Genomic DNA, 14,317 nt, shown 5'->3' with positions numbered 1-14,317 from the left:
CAGTCCTGCATTTTAGAGCGCACACTGCGTTCCGTTCTGGGTGCAGAACGGCATCTGGATCGGCTCAGCCTGCACGCCGCGCGCCACTAGCCGCTCGCGGAAGTCGCTCAACCGCGGGCTCGCCGTAATTTGGCTTCTGTTCTGGCCCTGCTCGTCCTTGGCTCCGCTCCACAGCACCTCTGCGGCGGCAGCTGCACGCGGCCAAACCATGCTGTCGATGACCACTGGGTCCGTCTGCTCCGCCCAGATGTGGCACTCGCCGCCCACCACAAGGTGCGTCTGGTTGGCCGGGACGCCGCTCAGCGGGTCGTACGCGTACATCAGCCTCCAGCTCTTGCGCGGAGAGCAGTAGTCCGCGAAAGGGAAGAATCCCGCGGCCGTCTCGGGGCTGAAGTCCAGCCATTGGCCCTTGCCGCAGTCGAGATACTAAAACAATAATGTCAATCGATTGCCGAGCCCCGCGTCTACGATGTAGCACTTACCCAGTAGTTGTAGTTGCCCGCGAGAGCCTTGTGGCCACTGGCGACCGTCTGCGCGACAGCCTCATCCGACTGCCACGTCTGGACCAGGACGTCCTTGCCGAGCGTGAGGTTCCACTGGAGGAGCATCTCCTCCCACACAATCGGCCTGAGACCATTGGCGCGGATCTGGTCGTGGTTGCGGTCGACGAACTTCTGCATCAGCGGCTGGAGGATCGCCGTGTCATTGGACCGGACCGTGTCGTCCAGCAGGTACGACTGGATGTTGACCTCGTCGCCTCCGCTGTGGAAGTAGGACGAGTACGGCTCGACGCGCGGCAGCACGTCGTCGAGCAGCTTTTCGAGGAAGTCGTAGACCTTGGTCGAGTTGAGCTTGAGGGTGCCACACGGCGGCTCAGCGCAGTACGTGGACCAGTCGGGCTGGACGTTGAACGCCGCGATGAGATCCGGGTCCGTGAAGGCGATGGTGGCCGTGTGGCCCGGCATGTCGATCTCCAGGATGGGCTCAATGCCGAGCAGGTTGGCATAGTTTTGGATGTCCTTGAGATCCTCAGGCGTGTAGACAAGGTTGGAGGCGTAGGCGCCCTTGGCCGAGAGCTCGGGGATCGAAGGAACCACGAGCGGCCAGGACTGCGAGTCGGTGATGTGCAGGTGGAAGCGGTTCATCTTGGCAAAGGACATGGCGTCCAGCATGCGCTTGATGTCGTCAACAGCAAAGTAGTTACGCGAGACATCCATGTTGAGGCCGCGGTGGGCGAACTTGGGCGCATCCTCGATCTCGACGGGGACCAGGCTGGTGTACGAACCGCCTTCGGAGTGCTTGAAAAACAGCTGCGAGAAGGTCGTCAGGCCGTGCAGCAGGCCAATGGACGAGGCCGCCGAGATGACGACCTCGCCCGACTCGGGGACGCTGAGCGAGTACGACTCGTCGACCGAGTCGTCGAGCGGGGCATTGGCATTGGGCGGGTCGGCCTGCGTCTGCTTTAGGGAGATGGACGAGATGAACTGCTTGTCGGCCGTGGACGGCTCGAAGTCGGTCATGCGCGGGTGGAACTTCCACGGCACGAACGACTGATCGAAGATGGTCTTGTGGGTGCGCTGGATGGCATTCTGCACGAGCTGTTGCGGGGTAGACGAGTTGTACGACGCCGTCTGGGGAATGTCAGCCGCAGCCGTGCAGGGAAGCGGGAGCCTCAGGTACCTGATTGCTGGGGGCGTCGTAAGTGACCTTGACGTCACTGCTGATCCACAGCGTGGTGTTGCCGGCGCTGTACTGCGAAGGAATGGGCCACAGCGCGGCGGCGAAGGGCGCGCCGGCGGCGAGCAGGGCGAGCGGCTTCATGGTGCGGCGCAAAGAAGATCAGGGGAGAGATGGTGCAAGGGGCGCGAGGCTCTCGTTCGCGAACGGGTGCGGGAAGTATATAAACGCGCGCGCGCCGAGATGGATGGGGACGTGTCACCGGGCGGTGTCACTGCATGAGCTTAAGAAGCGAGCGGCTGGGAAACCCTGGAAAGCCAATATACCTACACGGTCAGGCTGGGCGATGCAACGCTGCGGCTAGGGCCCGGTGCTGACAGGCGCCAGCCTTCAATCTCTTCCATCCCTGCACCCGCCTGTGGCATTCCGTTTGCGCTCCTTGATGGGCTGGCTGGCCGCATCGCCCCCAAATGACTCGCCTCCAGGAGATCGCCATCTCGTTCGACGCCGTCGACTCGCGCAGGAGCGCCATGTGCGGGTAAGGTTTGCGGATCAAACGCTGGCGTCGAAACATGGCTGCCAAGACGCCCTGTACTGAGACGTCGGTCGGCCGGCCCCTCATCCTGCACGCCCTCTCTCTCCACACTGCAGAAGCCGGCACATTGGTATATATAGCAACTGTACATCCATTCCTTCGCCTGCTGGCGCGCTCTTATTTCCTTTTGCGGCGTCAGGCTGACTGTGAAGTCCGCTTTGCTGCTGACGCCCTTCTCATTCTATCTACTGACGTGGTTCTCATCAATATTACAATTACAGAGTATTATCTACGTCAAACGCCAAACGCTATGCTGTTCCGGGTATAATGATCGCTTACGAAAGGAAAAAAGTCAGGACAAAGGAAGACGCAGCAACAAGGCTCAGCCACCCGGGCCCAGATCCGCCCGATCCGTTGGCAGCCGCAGTCGGCGTCGGCGACGCGCTTCCCGACGTCTCCCCTTGCGCCTCCAAGGCATTCTTGTTCTGCGATGACACTGCCGTGGCGCTTGGCGCTGCCGTCACGGGACCGCGCCAATAGTCCGACTTTTCCGCGCCGCCCGCCGTAACCGTGACGACCGTGGTGAAGCCTTGGTGGTCGAAGGTGGTGAAGACTTCAATGTCTCCAGCCGATGAGGAATCCGGCCGAGACGCTGCAGACGACGAGGTAGGCGAAGCGGGTGGGGATGTCGACTGAGAAAAAAAAAAGTCAGCAGGTGCGTCACGAGGAAGAGTCATGTACGAGATGAGGCCTTACGCACAGGGGCCGAGCTGGGCGGAACGACCTTGCCGGAACTTGTCACGGTCCAACCGCTTGGGAGGCCTGGGTAGCTGGTGGCCACCTGAGTCGACGTCGAGAGCGTGGTTGACTCGGGAACCCACGGATATACTGACGGCCTGACATAGGTGGACGACGAGTCGTGCGTGCCTGACCAGGGGATCGGTTGTCCGCTGGAGCTCGAAGTCACGGCCGGGGCGGCGCTGTCGACCTCGCTGCCGCCAGAGTGGACGGTGCCGTCGACGGCCACGATGGATTCCCAGGTGCCGCTGCTGTCGCCGTACTTGTACTGGGTGCCGGTCGAGTAGTCGGTGACGGCGAGGGACTTGAGCTGCATGACGAACGGTCCCTGCGAGTAGTCCGTAGGCCCACGCGCCCACTCAACGGTGCCAGCAGAGTTAAGGTCAGGGTCTCCGCCAGCCCAAGATCCGATCTTGATCTGCATGGGCGTCTGCGGGTACTGGCCGCTGGCATCAGCCGGCTTCAGCGCGCGGACGGTTACGCCGTCAATCTGCCACACCAGCTCCTCGGCAGTCCATTCGATCGTGTACGTCTTGAAGCCGGTCTGGCTGCCAGGGTCCGAGTGGAAAGCGCCGCGGTTGTACGTGGTCGTCTGGCCCTTGCCAAAGTAGTTGGTCTGCACCTCGTCGGCGTCCGAGCCCAGCCACTCCCAATCTATCTCGTCGAGGTCGTCGGACTGCAGGATGGCGGAGCTGACGATTCCGGCGCCGGGCGAAGCCTTCAGAGAGAACTCGACCTTTCCGAACATGATGTACCATTTGGACTCGATCTTAGGCGAGTCGCCTGATTTGGTGATGGTGAAAGAGGCGCCATCGGAGCCGTAGGACACGGGACCACTGGACGTGAAGCTGTCGGACTGCTCGGAAAAGTCAATGTCGACAGACCTCCCTAGGGCGGGGTTGGTCTGCGCGCTCGCGCTGCCGAAAAACAAAAGGGCAGCGGATGCGAGCGCCGCGGCGGTGGTGGCGCACGAGGGCGTTCTCATGTCGGTGGTGGAGACGGTGGAGATGCAGTGGAGGCAGTGGAGGCTCAAAGAAGAAGTGTGGACAAGCTAGAAGGATGATGCACAGAGTGACGCGGCGCAGAAAAGAAGGTTTCTTGCAGCAAGTGGTTGTTATAGGACACACCACCAGCCATCGCATTTCACGAACGACGCCATAAAGCGCCGGGCCGCCTCTAAGAGGAACGCTGAGACTAGGCAGCCCGGCGTCATGCGACGTGGCAGCGGCGTCGCCGGATCGCTGTTGGCCGCAGCGAAAGTGTCGGGGCTGGAGAGAGGGAAAAAGAGGAGGCTGAACCAGCCACTCGCGGCGCGCTCCAGACCGACACTTTCCCCGGATTCCGCGTGCGCGCGACTTCGGCCCGCCCGCCTGACCGCACCAAGAAAAAAATGCTCGACGACTGAGCGCCAACTTCCCTCCGCAGCACCTCTGACCGATCCCCCGCACCAAGCAGGGCCCCGCCTGTGCTCCGGCTATTTTTGACTTGCACCTGCCACGTGAGCCGCACCTGGCCCAGCCCAAGCGCTCGTCGTCCCTAACCACGCCAACCAGTCATGTCTCTGACGAACGCCGACCCCTTGGAGGCTGCGCGCTCTGCCCGCCTGGCATCGCGCACGCTCGCCGTGCTGCCCGCCCAAGCTCGCAACGACGCCCTGACGGCCATTCACGATGCTCTGGCCGCCGCACGCGACGACATCCTGGCCGCGAACGCCCGCGATCTGGCCGCCGCCAACCAGGCCGCGCAATCTGGCGAGCTGAAGGAGAGTTTGATCAAGCGCCTCGACCTCGGCCGCAAGGGAAAGTACGAGGACATGCTGCAGGGCATCCTCGACGTCAGACTCCTGGACGACCCGCGTATGTGCATTCCTTACCTTGCATTGCCTTCGTTCTTGCGCTTTTGCACTGCTCGTCCTTGCACTGTTGTTTTCGATATTTACAGTACCACGTGAGTTGACCACTTCTAGTCGGCAGGATCGACGTGCGGACCCTGCTAGACGACGACCTTGTTCTCGAACGTCGCTCGTCTCCCATCGGTGTGCTACTCATTATTTTCGAGGCTCGCCCCGAGGTCATTGCAAACATTGCTTCTCTGGCCATCAAGTCTGGAAATGCCGCCATCCTCAAAGGTTCGTGACTCACGTTGCACCTCTGGCACCATCACTCATGTCACACAGGCGGAAAGGAGTCGACCGAGTCTTTCAAGGCCATCTCCACCGTGATCTCAACGGCGCTCGGCACCACGGCTGTTCCCAACGACTGCCTGCAGCTGGTGACGACCAGGGATGCCATTAAGCCCCTTTTGGAGCTGGACCAGTACATCGATCTCGTCATCCCACGCGGCAGCAACGAGCTTGTGTCTTCGATCAAGAAAAGCACGCAAATTCCTGTGCTCGGCCACGCGGACGGCTTGTGCTCGATTTACCTGCGGGCCGATTGCCCGGTCCCCATGGCCGTAAAGGTCGTCGTCGACGCCAAAACGAGCTACCCCGCGGCGTGCAACAGCGTCGAGACGCTGCTGGTGGACGAGGACGCATTGAGCACCGTCTTGCCCGCCGTTGCCGAGGGGCTGCTGGCCAAGGGCGTTCGGCTACGATGTGACGCGGCGTCAAAGGCGGCGCTTGCATCGGCGCTGGACAAGCATCAAGCGGCGTTCTTGCAGGATGCGGAGGACCAGGATTTCAGAACCGAGTTCCTGGACCTCATCCTTGCCGTCAAGACGATCGCGCGGGCGGCGAGCGCGGAGGAGGCAGCAGACGTGGCCATTGCTCACATCAACGAGCACTCATCGCACCACACAGACGCAGTGCTGACACAGGACCGGGCCATTGCTGAGCGGTTCCAAGACGGCGTGGACAGTTCTTCGGTGTTCTGGAACACCAGCACCAGGATGGCGGACGGGCAGCGGTTCGGGTTCGGCACGGAGGTGGGCATCAGTACCAACAAGATCCATGCGCGGGGCCCCGTAGGACTCGAGGGCTTGACGATCTACCGCTGGCGCCTCAATGGCAACGGACAGGCATCGGCAGAGTACGGGTCAGGGGGCAAGGCGTGGAAGCATCAGCGGCTGCCAGTGGGCGAGCAGGAACGGTACGCGGCCACGGAAGAAGAGTGGCAGGCGCTGCAGCAGTTCAGAGCGGCGCGCGGGTGAGCTTGTTGTTGTGTGTCAAAGGCGGGAGAAGTAGGAGGGCAAAAGGTTGGGCAGAGGGGCAGAATGGCGCGAGTCAGGGCGCTCGGCAGGTGGGGCGCGTCCACTTATCCGCGCAACAGCGGCGCTCGCGGTCGTCTTCCCCGCAGAAAGCGGCCGGCCCCATGACTTCACTCTTGCACTTGAGGGTTATTCTTACGTGAAAACGAGCACGCAGTAGTCAGCCATGGCGATGCAATGACAGCGCGAAAGCGCTGACTGGATGCCGTGCTCCATGTGACCGGTGAGACCGCTCCGATTCTCGCTGACCGTGCAGGGCCAGCGACGCCAGCGGAGCCAATGCGGGCTTAATGTGGATTAGTCCCAGGTACCAAAGTCGCGCATCGTGAGCTTTTGGCCCAGGGGACGACGAGGTTGTGCCGGTGCAAAGCGGCAGAGGAACAGGCTTCCCCAGACCTATTTAAAGCCCCGCCGAGCGACGCCGGGGGGATGCAAGCCAACCCGCTACTTCTCGTGCGCCTGCACGCCTCGTCGCTTTCGTTTCCGTGTCACCGCGCTGCGATAAGCCCGCCCAGCGCATAGATAGACAGGTCTGACGCGAAGCTTTAACTCTCCCCGCGCCCGCTGACACGCCTCCTCCAGACACTTGCCAGTCCTCTCTTTCATCCCGCCAAAATGGCCTCTACCGCTCCCCCCAACGGCGTCCAGAACAAGCTTCTGGACAGCCTCGTCCGCACGCCCGGCCGCCAACCGTCGCCCCAGCCCACTCACCTGAGCGTTCCCGGCTCGACACATCACCGCGTGTTGCAGGAGGAGGGTCCCGGATATGTCGCGCCAAAGTTCGAGGGCAAGGAGCAGCAGATGGAGACGTACGCTTAGAGCTGGAGAGCAGGCGGCATCTCGCAGTCGACTGACACATTGCAGGGTCATGGACCAGGTTGAGGAGAAGGGCTTCATTCCGGCCGACTTTGTCGAGTCCGAGACCAATTGGTTCTACAATGAGCTCGGCATTGACGACAGCTACTTTGCCACCGAGTCGGTCGAAGCGTAAGCTCCTTCCTGTCTGCCCCCATGCTGCCGCATTGCTGACCCGGCTGCCGCAGCATTGTGAACCACATCCACTCGCTGTACGCCGCCAAGATTGCCGCGTACGCCCGCGATGACAAGCTCCTCGAGATCCGCTTGGACAAGGAGGCCGCGGACCACGCCGTGTACATCGACACGAGCAAGCCCGGTGTCAGCAACATGGAAGGTCCGCAGTACGAGCGCCGCATCGACCAAAAGTACCTCAACCCCTCGCCGGGCGGCAGCATCTACCGCGTCGAAACCTTCCGCTCCGCCGGCCTGCTCCCCGGCGGCAACGAGCAGCAGCTCCGATGCTACTTTGTGTACCAGTGCGAGTTTGCCAACGATGCGGCCACGTCGGCCGGGGAGACGCAGCTGGAGAAGATTGGCGAGAAGCGTTTCCTGCAAAAGGCGACGCAGAACACCAAGGAAATCTACCAGCAGGTCCTCGAGAATGCCGTCTCCCGCACGGGCCCCGTCATCGAGTGCTTCGACATTGAGGGCTCCCGCGAGAAGCGCCTGGTCATTGCCTACAAGCAGGGCTCCGCGCTCGGCCTGTTCAGCGCCTTGAGCGACCTGGTGAGTCCGGCGACTTGTTGATTGGCCGCGATGCGCAAAGCTGACGCCCCGCCCCCAGTACCATTACTACGGGTTGACTTCATCCCGCAAATATGTCGGTACGTAATCGATTGCGGGGTTGTGCACTGTCGTTCGTATAAGGCTGACGCTTTTCCGAAAAGAGCAATTCTCGAACGGCTACACGGTCATGTCCATCTATCTGCGCCCCGCTCCGCAATCGGTCAGCTCGGCCCGTCACCCGCCGATTGAAGCCTCGATCCACCAGATCATCAAGGAGGTCTCTCTGCTGTACTGCATTCCGCAGAACAAGCTGCAGCTGCACTTTGCCTCTGGCAGGCTGAGTTTGCAGGAAACCATCTACGCTCACTGCGTGTGGGTTTTCGTCGGCCATTTCCTCAACAGATTAGGTAATAGGCATAATGTTGGGTTGCCTAACTGTCGCTAACCTCATTCGCAGGCTCCGAGTATACCACTCTGTCGTCGATGCTGGACAGCAACAACAGCGTGCATGCCGAACTGCTGTCCAGGCTCAAGCGCCGTCTCCGTACCGAGACCTTCACCGCCGACTACATTCTCGAAATCATCAACGAATACCCTGACCTCATCCACTCGCTGTACTTGACGTTTGCCAACACGCATTACGTCCAGACCAGAGGGGAGCAGGATGACTTCATTCCAACCCTGAGTTACCTTCGCATGAAGGTCGACAAGGTCTTGACCGACTCGGAGCTCGAGGCGCTCATCGCCAAGACCGTGACCAACGAGCACCATGCCATGGTCATGACGGCTTTCCGGACCTTCAACGCCAGCGTCTTGAAGACAAACTTTTACACCCCGACCAAGGTCGCCCTGAGCTTCAGGCTCAACCCCACCTTCCTTCCGCCTTCCGAGTACCCGCAGCCGTTGTACGGCATGTTCTTGGTCATTAGCTCCGAGTTCCGCGGCTTCCACCTCCGCTTCAGGGACATCGCACGTGGAGGCATCCGCATCGTCAAGTCGAGGAGTTCCGAGGCTTATGCCATCAACGCCCGGTCGCTCTTTGACGAAAACTACAACCTTGCGAACACGCAGCAGAGGAAGAACAAGGACATCCCCGAGGGTGGTTCCAAGGGCGTTATCCTCCTCGACGTCCGTCACCAAGACAAGGCCAGAGTCGCCTTTGAAAAGTACATCGACAGTATCCTGGACCTGCTGCTCCCTCCGACCAGCCCGGGTATCAAGGACCCGATCGTCGACCTGCACGGCCAGCAGGAGATCCTGTTCATGGGTCCGGACGAGAACACCGCTGACCTCGTCGACTGGGCCACCGAGCACGCCAGGGAGCGCGGCGCGCCCTGGTGGAAGTCGTTCTTCACCGGCAAGAGCCCCAAGCTCGGTGGAATCCCCCACGACCGCTACGGCATGACCACCCTCTCCGTCCGCGAGTATGTGCTCGGCATCTACCGCAAGCTCAGCCTCGACCAGACCAAGATCCGCAAGCTTCAGACCGGCGGACCGGACGGCGATCTCGGTTCCAACGAGATTCTCCTGGGCAACGAGCAGTACACGGCCATCGTGGATGGCTCCGGCGTCCTTGTCGACCCCAACGGCCTCGACCGCGACGAGCTGGTGCGCTTGGCCAAGAGCCGCCTCATGATCTCGAACTTCGACACGGCCAAGCTCTCTCCGGAGGGCTACCGCGTCCTGGTCGAGGACAACAACGTCAAGCTGCCCAGCGGCGAGATCGTCAACAACGGAACGCAGTTCCGCAACACGTTCCACCTGCGCGACGGCTCCGCCTATGACATCTTCGTCCCGTGCGGCGGCCGTCCCGAGTCCATCGACCTCGGCACCGCCAACAAGCTCATCGTCGACGGCAAGTGCCTCATCCCGTACATTGTCGAAGGCGCCAACCTGTTCATCACCCAGGACGCCAAGCTCCGCCTCGAGAAGGCGGGCTGCATCCTGTACAAGGACGCGTCGGCCAACAAGGGCGGTGTCACTTCGTCGTCGCTCGAGGTCCTGGCCTCGCTCTCGTTTGACGACGAGGGCTTCATCGAGAACATGTGCATCCGCGAAGACGGCTCGGCGCCGCAGTTCTACGACGACTACGTCAAGCAGGTGCAGCAGACGATCAAGAACAACGCCGCGCTCGAGTTCGAGGCCATCTGGAGGGAACACCAGGAGACCGGCGAACCTCGCAGTATTCTGAGCGACAAGCTCAGCGTGGCCATCACCAAGCTCGACGAGGAGCTGCAGAACACGGAGCTGTGGGACAACGTGGAGCTGAGGAAGTCGGTCCTCGGCGACGCTCTGCCTGGTCTTTTGCTCCAGAAGATTGGCTTGGAGACTATCATGGAACGGGTGAGTAAACTTCCCAGCCAGCTACAGTTCGTGGGCGATGTGACTAATTTTGTATTTTAGGTTCCTGAAAACTACCTCCGCGCCATCTTCGGAAGCTACTTGGCCAGCCGGTTCGTGTATGAATATGGCATCTCTGCAAGCCAGTTCGCTTTCTTCGCCTTGTAAGTTTTTTCTTGTACCCTTGTCGAAACGAAATGGCATACTAATGGGTTCGACAGCATGAACAAGAGGATGGCTCGTCTCAGAGAATAGACGGGGGGAATGTGGGCAACAAAATTTTGATAGAGGTTGGATAACATAAAAAGTGCGATTTGGTATACAAAAATTAAGAAATGACCAGCAATGGAAAATGGGGCGCAAGGAATCCGGAAAGAAACAGTAATTGAACGAACATGTTGGTATTTGCTGCTGCGGATTCTTCTTTTGAGTGTGTTTTGATCACAATTCTCGAATCGACGGCAAAACTCGTTGCCCGCCAACAACCACCGGTACTACTAGCGATGTCCGACGCCGTTGATACAGCTAGCGTTCCTTTTTGGTTTGATCGGAGCATCTTTGGTTCGGTAGAGCTGGCTCGCTACCGAGTCGAAATGCGCGCGTTTTTTTTTTTTAAAAAAAAATTTTCGGTGTGGGCGGGTGCATGTATCTTTGGGTATGTCTACCGAGAGGTAATGTGCGTACGGACGTTGTTAGTCATAATAACGACGCTGGCGGTGCTGACTGTGACTCAGGTTGTTGTTTGGTGGCACCTGTCAGTATCATGCACCAACCACTCAGCTAGTCGCTGAAGCCCATGGCAGACGAGTATTACTAATGTTGAGACTCCGCGTAATACTAGTCGTTTATATGTGCAGCGTCCTGTTTAGATAATAGCGTTTAATTACATCTGATTCTAGCAGTCGATAAGCTTTTATATAGTCTTAATTGTTTTGCTTATCTTGCATTTTAAGGGAGAAGTAAGCTTGAAGATAAATTCTCGTATTTAAAAGATCTAATCAATACTCGTCTATCTTAAGCATAGTTTTTATAAATATACAAGCTTCGAATAAGCAATATAGTATAAAAAGAGGTAGAGCGTAATTGTCATGTGAGTAAATATATTGGATGCGGGATTGTGGGGCATCACGCCTCCTAAGGGCTGGCCGCTCCAATAGCTAGCAAGAGATTTGATACGACTACTACAGATATAGGTAGTTGCCAGTTAGTTGACTGATGACTAGCAGTGGCCCCAACTCCCGGCCCCGACCTGGCTGAGTGCTGGCGGGTCGCTGGAGGCACTCCTGAGCATGTGACAGGTAGGTTGGAGAAATAGAAATAAACATGGCAGTAAATCGCGGCAATGGATATATTTTTTTACATTTTTCTTATGTAAGCTATCATAAGCATTCTGAGAGGTATAGAAGGAGGCTGGCGGAAGAGATGGTATGCAGCAACAGAACTTGAAAAAACCTATCTCCATGGGGATATCAATCTTAAGGGATTCCACCGTCAGAATCTTGCGATCGAGAGCTTCGAATGACTTTTTCTATCTATCGGAGCGTGCGTTGATCTGATGTTAAACGTCAGCTAACAGAATTGACATACCCTTCCTTTGTAGCAATCTTCGCCTTTCCATTGATGATCAATCATGTGGTGGATCATCCTGCCGCAAAATCTGCTGGCCAGTTGCTCAAGGAATCCAGAAAAGGCACATATATGAATATGTCCACTGCTCACGCTACGAATATGGGATAATAGAAGGGAGTGGAGATCTCCGTGGGCCGGATTTGATACAAGAATTTACAAAAGAGGAAGATGATGTGGGATCAAACGATCAGATAAAGACTCGTCAGCACGCTGGGCCCGACGAATAATCCTATCCAAAAGACCACGTTTCCTAGGACATTGCGGCCTTTCAGCAGCCGAGTGCGACTGAGGCTGACTAGGGGGATTTGCAGCAGCTGCATGGCAAAAAGGTAACCTCGCACCTTTTTGAAGAGACAAAACATGACGAGCTCGTGGACGAGAGCAGAGAGCAAAAAGGTAACAAAGGTAGCGGAGCCTTTGCTGAGGTGCCACGAGGAAATGGTGGAATGATAGACGTGACGCAAAAGAAAGTTGTGCACGGGACGATTCCAATCGCGCGCATACTGATCGAAGCTGACGCTGTTCCACCAGTCCCCATAGAAGCCCCTGTCGGCGAAGCGAGTCAACTCGGCCAGGACATTGAGAATGCATTCCCATATCAGATACCAGGTGAGGATTTGCTCGAGGAGCAAGGGGAACAGGATGTCGCTGACTATCCACGGAAACTCCTGCGCGCGTTCCTGCAGCGTCATGCCAGCCTCCTTCATGCGAACCGTCTCGGCCACGGGTGGGTAAATGTAGGCCTGAGAAACGACAATCATGACCCAGATGATGCCAAAAGTCGCCGCCGTCTTCTCGGCCACGTACCACCAGTTGATGCGCTCCTGACGCGGATACTCCAGCTCGTAGACTAGCGTCGGGAGCATCGTCCAATCAACGAAATTGGCAAAAGTCAGATTGTTAGGGTATGCCCGCTCTTCCGAGGTGCTCTTCCCGCGCAGCTCCGATGAAAGGCCCTCGATTTCATTGCGGACCACGCGGGAAAGGGCTTCGAGCTGGTCGGCGTCCAACGGCTCCCCGGATTCCACGGCGCGGGCTATGGTGGAAAGGACGGACTCCTCGTGGAGCACGTTCGTCGAAGCCTTGGAGCCCGAAGAGCGGCGCCTCTGGCGGAGCCCGTCGGATTGGGGAATCTCAAAAGAGGTGGCCATGGGGCTGTTCGGGCGGGAGACGGTGGGCTCCTTTTCGGACAGCTCGCGGAGCTTCTCCTCTAGGAGCTGTTTGCGGCGGTAGACCTGCGAGACTTGGAGGATTCAGCGGGACGGAAGGACGCGAGAGCGGAGGCGGGACTTACGGTAGCCATTATAGAAGGAATAGCTATGCTGCTTCATGAGAAAGACCATGCAGTGGAGGACGGTGAAGATGGTGTGGGTCCAGGGCCAGTCGCGGTAGATGGTCCAGTAGAGGACGGCGCCTAGGTAGGAGGCCTGCCACAGGTGCTCGATGATGTAGCCCGGGCCTTCCCAGGTCAGGTATCCGGCGACGATGGCCTTTTGCAGGACGAAGCCGAAAAGAGTGGCGGCGCACATGACGCCGTCGGTGAGGCCCAGGACGACGACGTCGCGCTCAAACATGAGGTTCCAGATTTCATTGCGGCCTAGGACGCTGCCGTATGTCCTCCAGTTCTTGGCGGCGACGCGGATGAGCAGCAGGGCGATGCATAGCCAGAAGAGGGTGAACCAGCCGCGGAAGGGCGAGTCGTAGCTGAGCGAGTTCTGGCGGTCGAAGGTGGAGAACTGGCGGGTGAAGACGAGGTCGCGAAAGCGCACGCGGGGTTGGGGACGCTGCTCCCGCTCCAAGCCGTGACGCAGGATGCGGCGTATCTCGGGGTCGGCGGCCGTGAGGACGTAGTGGCCCTTGGTAGCGGTGCGTTCGAGGTTGACCTGGACGCTCTTGCGGCGGCCGTGGGGCGAGGCGCGGTCGGCGTCGGCGGGAGCGCGCACCTCTTCGTAGGCGAGCTCTCCCGGGCTGCTGCCGCCGCTGAGAGAGCTGCTGCTGTTGGACGCGTCCGGCGGGATGAGGCCGCCGCCGTCAAACTTCACGTCGTCGTAGTCCTCGTTCTCCGACATGGTGGGTGGTGTCAGCTCCATGGCTACCGTCAGCAGTTTATCCTGCACCCCTGGGAGCCTCAAGCTGCGGCGATCAGACGAAGGCGGCATCCACCAGCATGTGACGTCACCAGGCGACCACTGATGGCCCACCCGTGTTTGCGTTCAGCGGGACGCGGGGCGCGCGGGGCGGGTAGGACGGCGCTGGCCATGGCGGTTGTGCCTGGCCCGGTGGTTGAGCTGTTGGGAGCGCCAGATGCCGACTGGCCCGCGCTGCTAATACGACTACATCACATGCTGCCTCATCCTGCCAACAGCTCCTACCGGAACACGGCGGATGCCATTCAATTGGCTACATTGCTCCCGTTGCTAGGGTATGAAGAGCCAGCAATGCGTGCCATGTCATTCTTGACACGAAGCGTGGCGTCCTCGCTCAGAACGGTGCGGAGAATGGTAAATCCATCTCGATGAATCATGCAAAGTCGTCTAGACGTTCACC

At 59.0% G+C, this 14,317-nt stretch overlaps 5 protein-coding genes across 5 annotated transcripts; 2 read left to right on the top strand and 3 right to left on the bottom strand.

Moving 5' to 3' along the window:
• Positions 1 to 12: 12 nt before the first annotated feature.
• Positions 13 to 1,821, bottom strand: LTHEOB_2136 (Glycoside hydrolase family 20; the record flags this gene model as incomplete). Its single annotated transcript, XM_035510915.1, has 3 exons — positions 13 to 426; positions 483 to 1,631; positions 1,681 to 1,821. The coding sequence occupies 3 exons, from the start codon at positions 1,819 to 1,821 to the stop codon at positions 13 to 15; spliced, it is 1,704 nt and encodes a 567-aa protein (XP_035365076.1).
• A 1,006-nt stretch (positions 1,822 to 2,827) lies between these two features.
• On the bottom strand, positions 2,828 to 3,995 carry LTHEOB_2135 (Cell wall glucanase; the record flags this gene model as incomplete). The annotated part of the gene is made up of 2 exons (XM_035510914.1): positions 2,828 to 2,904; positions 2,969 to 3,995. 2 exons carry the CDS (start codon positions 3,993 to 3,995, stop codon positions 2,828 to 2,830), a joined length of 1,104 nt encoding a protein of 367 aa, XP_035365075.1.
• Positions 3,996 to 4,565: 570 nt separating this feature from the next.
• On the top strand, positions 4,566 to 6,160 carry LTHEOB_2134 (Glutamate-5-semialdehyde dehydrogenase; the record flags this gene model as incomplete). The annotated part of the gene is made up of 3 exons (XM_035510913.1): positions 4,566 to 4,866; positions 4,977 to 5,138; positions 5,187 to 6,160. The coding sequence occupies 3 exons, from the start codon at positions 4,566 to 4,568 to the stop codon at positions 6,158 to 6,160; spliced, it is 1,437 nt and encodes a 478-aa protein (XP_035365074.1).
• A 672-nt stretch (positions 6,161 to 6,832) lies between these two features.
• Positions 6,833 to 10,396, top strand: LTHEOB_2133 (Nad-specific glutamate dehydrogenase; the record flags this gene model as incomplete). Its single annotated transcript, XM_035510912.1, has 8 exons — positions 6,833 to 7,026; positions 7,082 to 7,204; positions 7,261 to 7,801; positions 7,860 to 7,899; positions 7,963 to 8,208; positions 8,259 to 10,144; positions 10,205 to 10,305; positions 10,363 to 10,396. 8 exons carry the CDS (start codon positions 6,833 to 6,835, stop codon positions 10,394 to 10,396), a joined length of 3,165 nt encoding a protein of 1,054 aa, XP_035365073.1.
• A 1,553-nt stretch (positions 10,397 to 11,949) lies between these two features.
• LTHEOB_2132 (Membrane bound O-acyl transferase) lies at positions 11,950 to 13,860 on the bottom strand (the record flags this gene model as incomplete). The annotated part of the gene is made up of 2 exons (XM_035510911.1): positions 11,950 to 13,013; positions 13,065 to 13,860. The coding sequence occupies 2 exons, from the start codon at positions 13,858 to 13,860 to the stop codon at positions 11,950 to 11,952; spliced, it is 1,860 nt and encodes a 619-aa protein (XP_035365072.1).
• Between the last annotated feature and the right edge of the window lie 457 nt (positions 13,861 to 14,317).

Source organism: Lasiodiplodia theobromae (genome assembly GCF_012971845.1).
Source record: "Lasiodiplodia theobromae strain AM2As chromosome Unknown scaffold_5, whole genome shotgun sequence".
NCBI classification, from domain to species: Eukaryota; Fungi; Ascomycota; class Dothideomycetes; order Botryosphaeriales; family Botryosphaeriaceae; genus Lasiodiplodia; species Lasiodiplodia theobromae.
The sequence above is the reverse complement of the archived record's forward strand: the minus strand, read 5'-3'. Positions and strand labels throughout refer to the sequence as shown.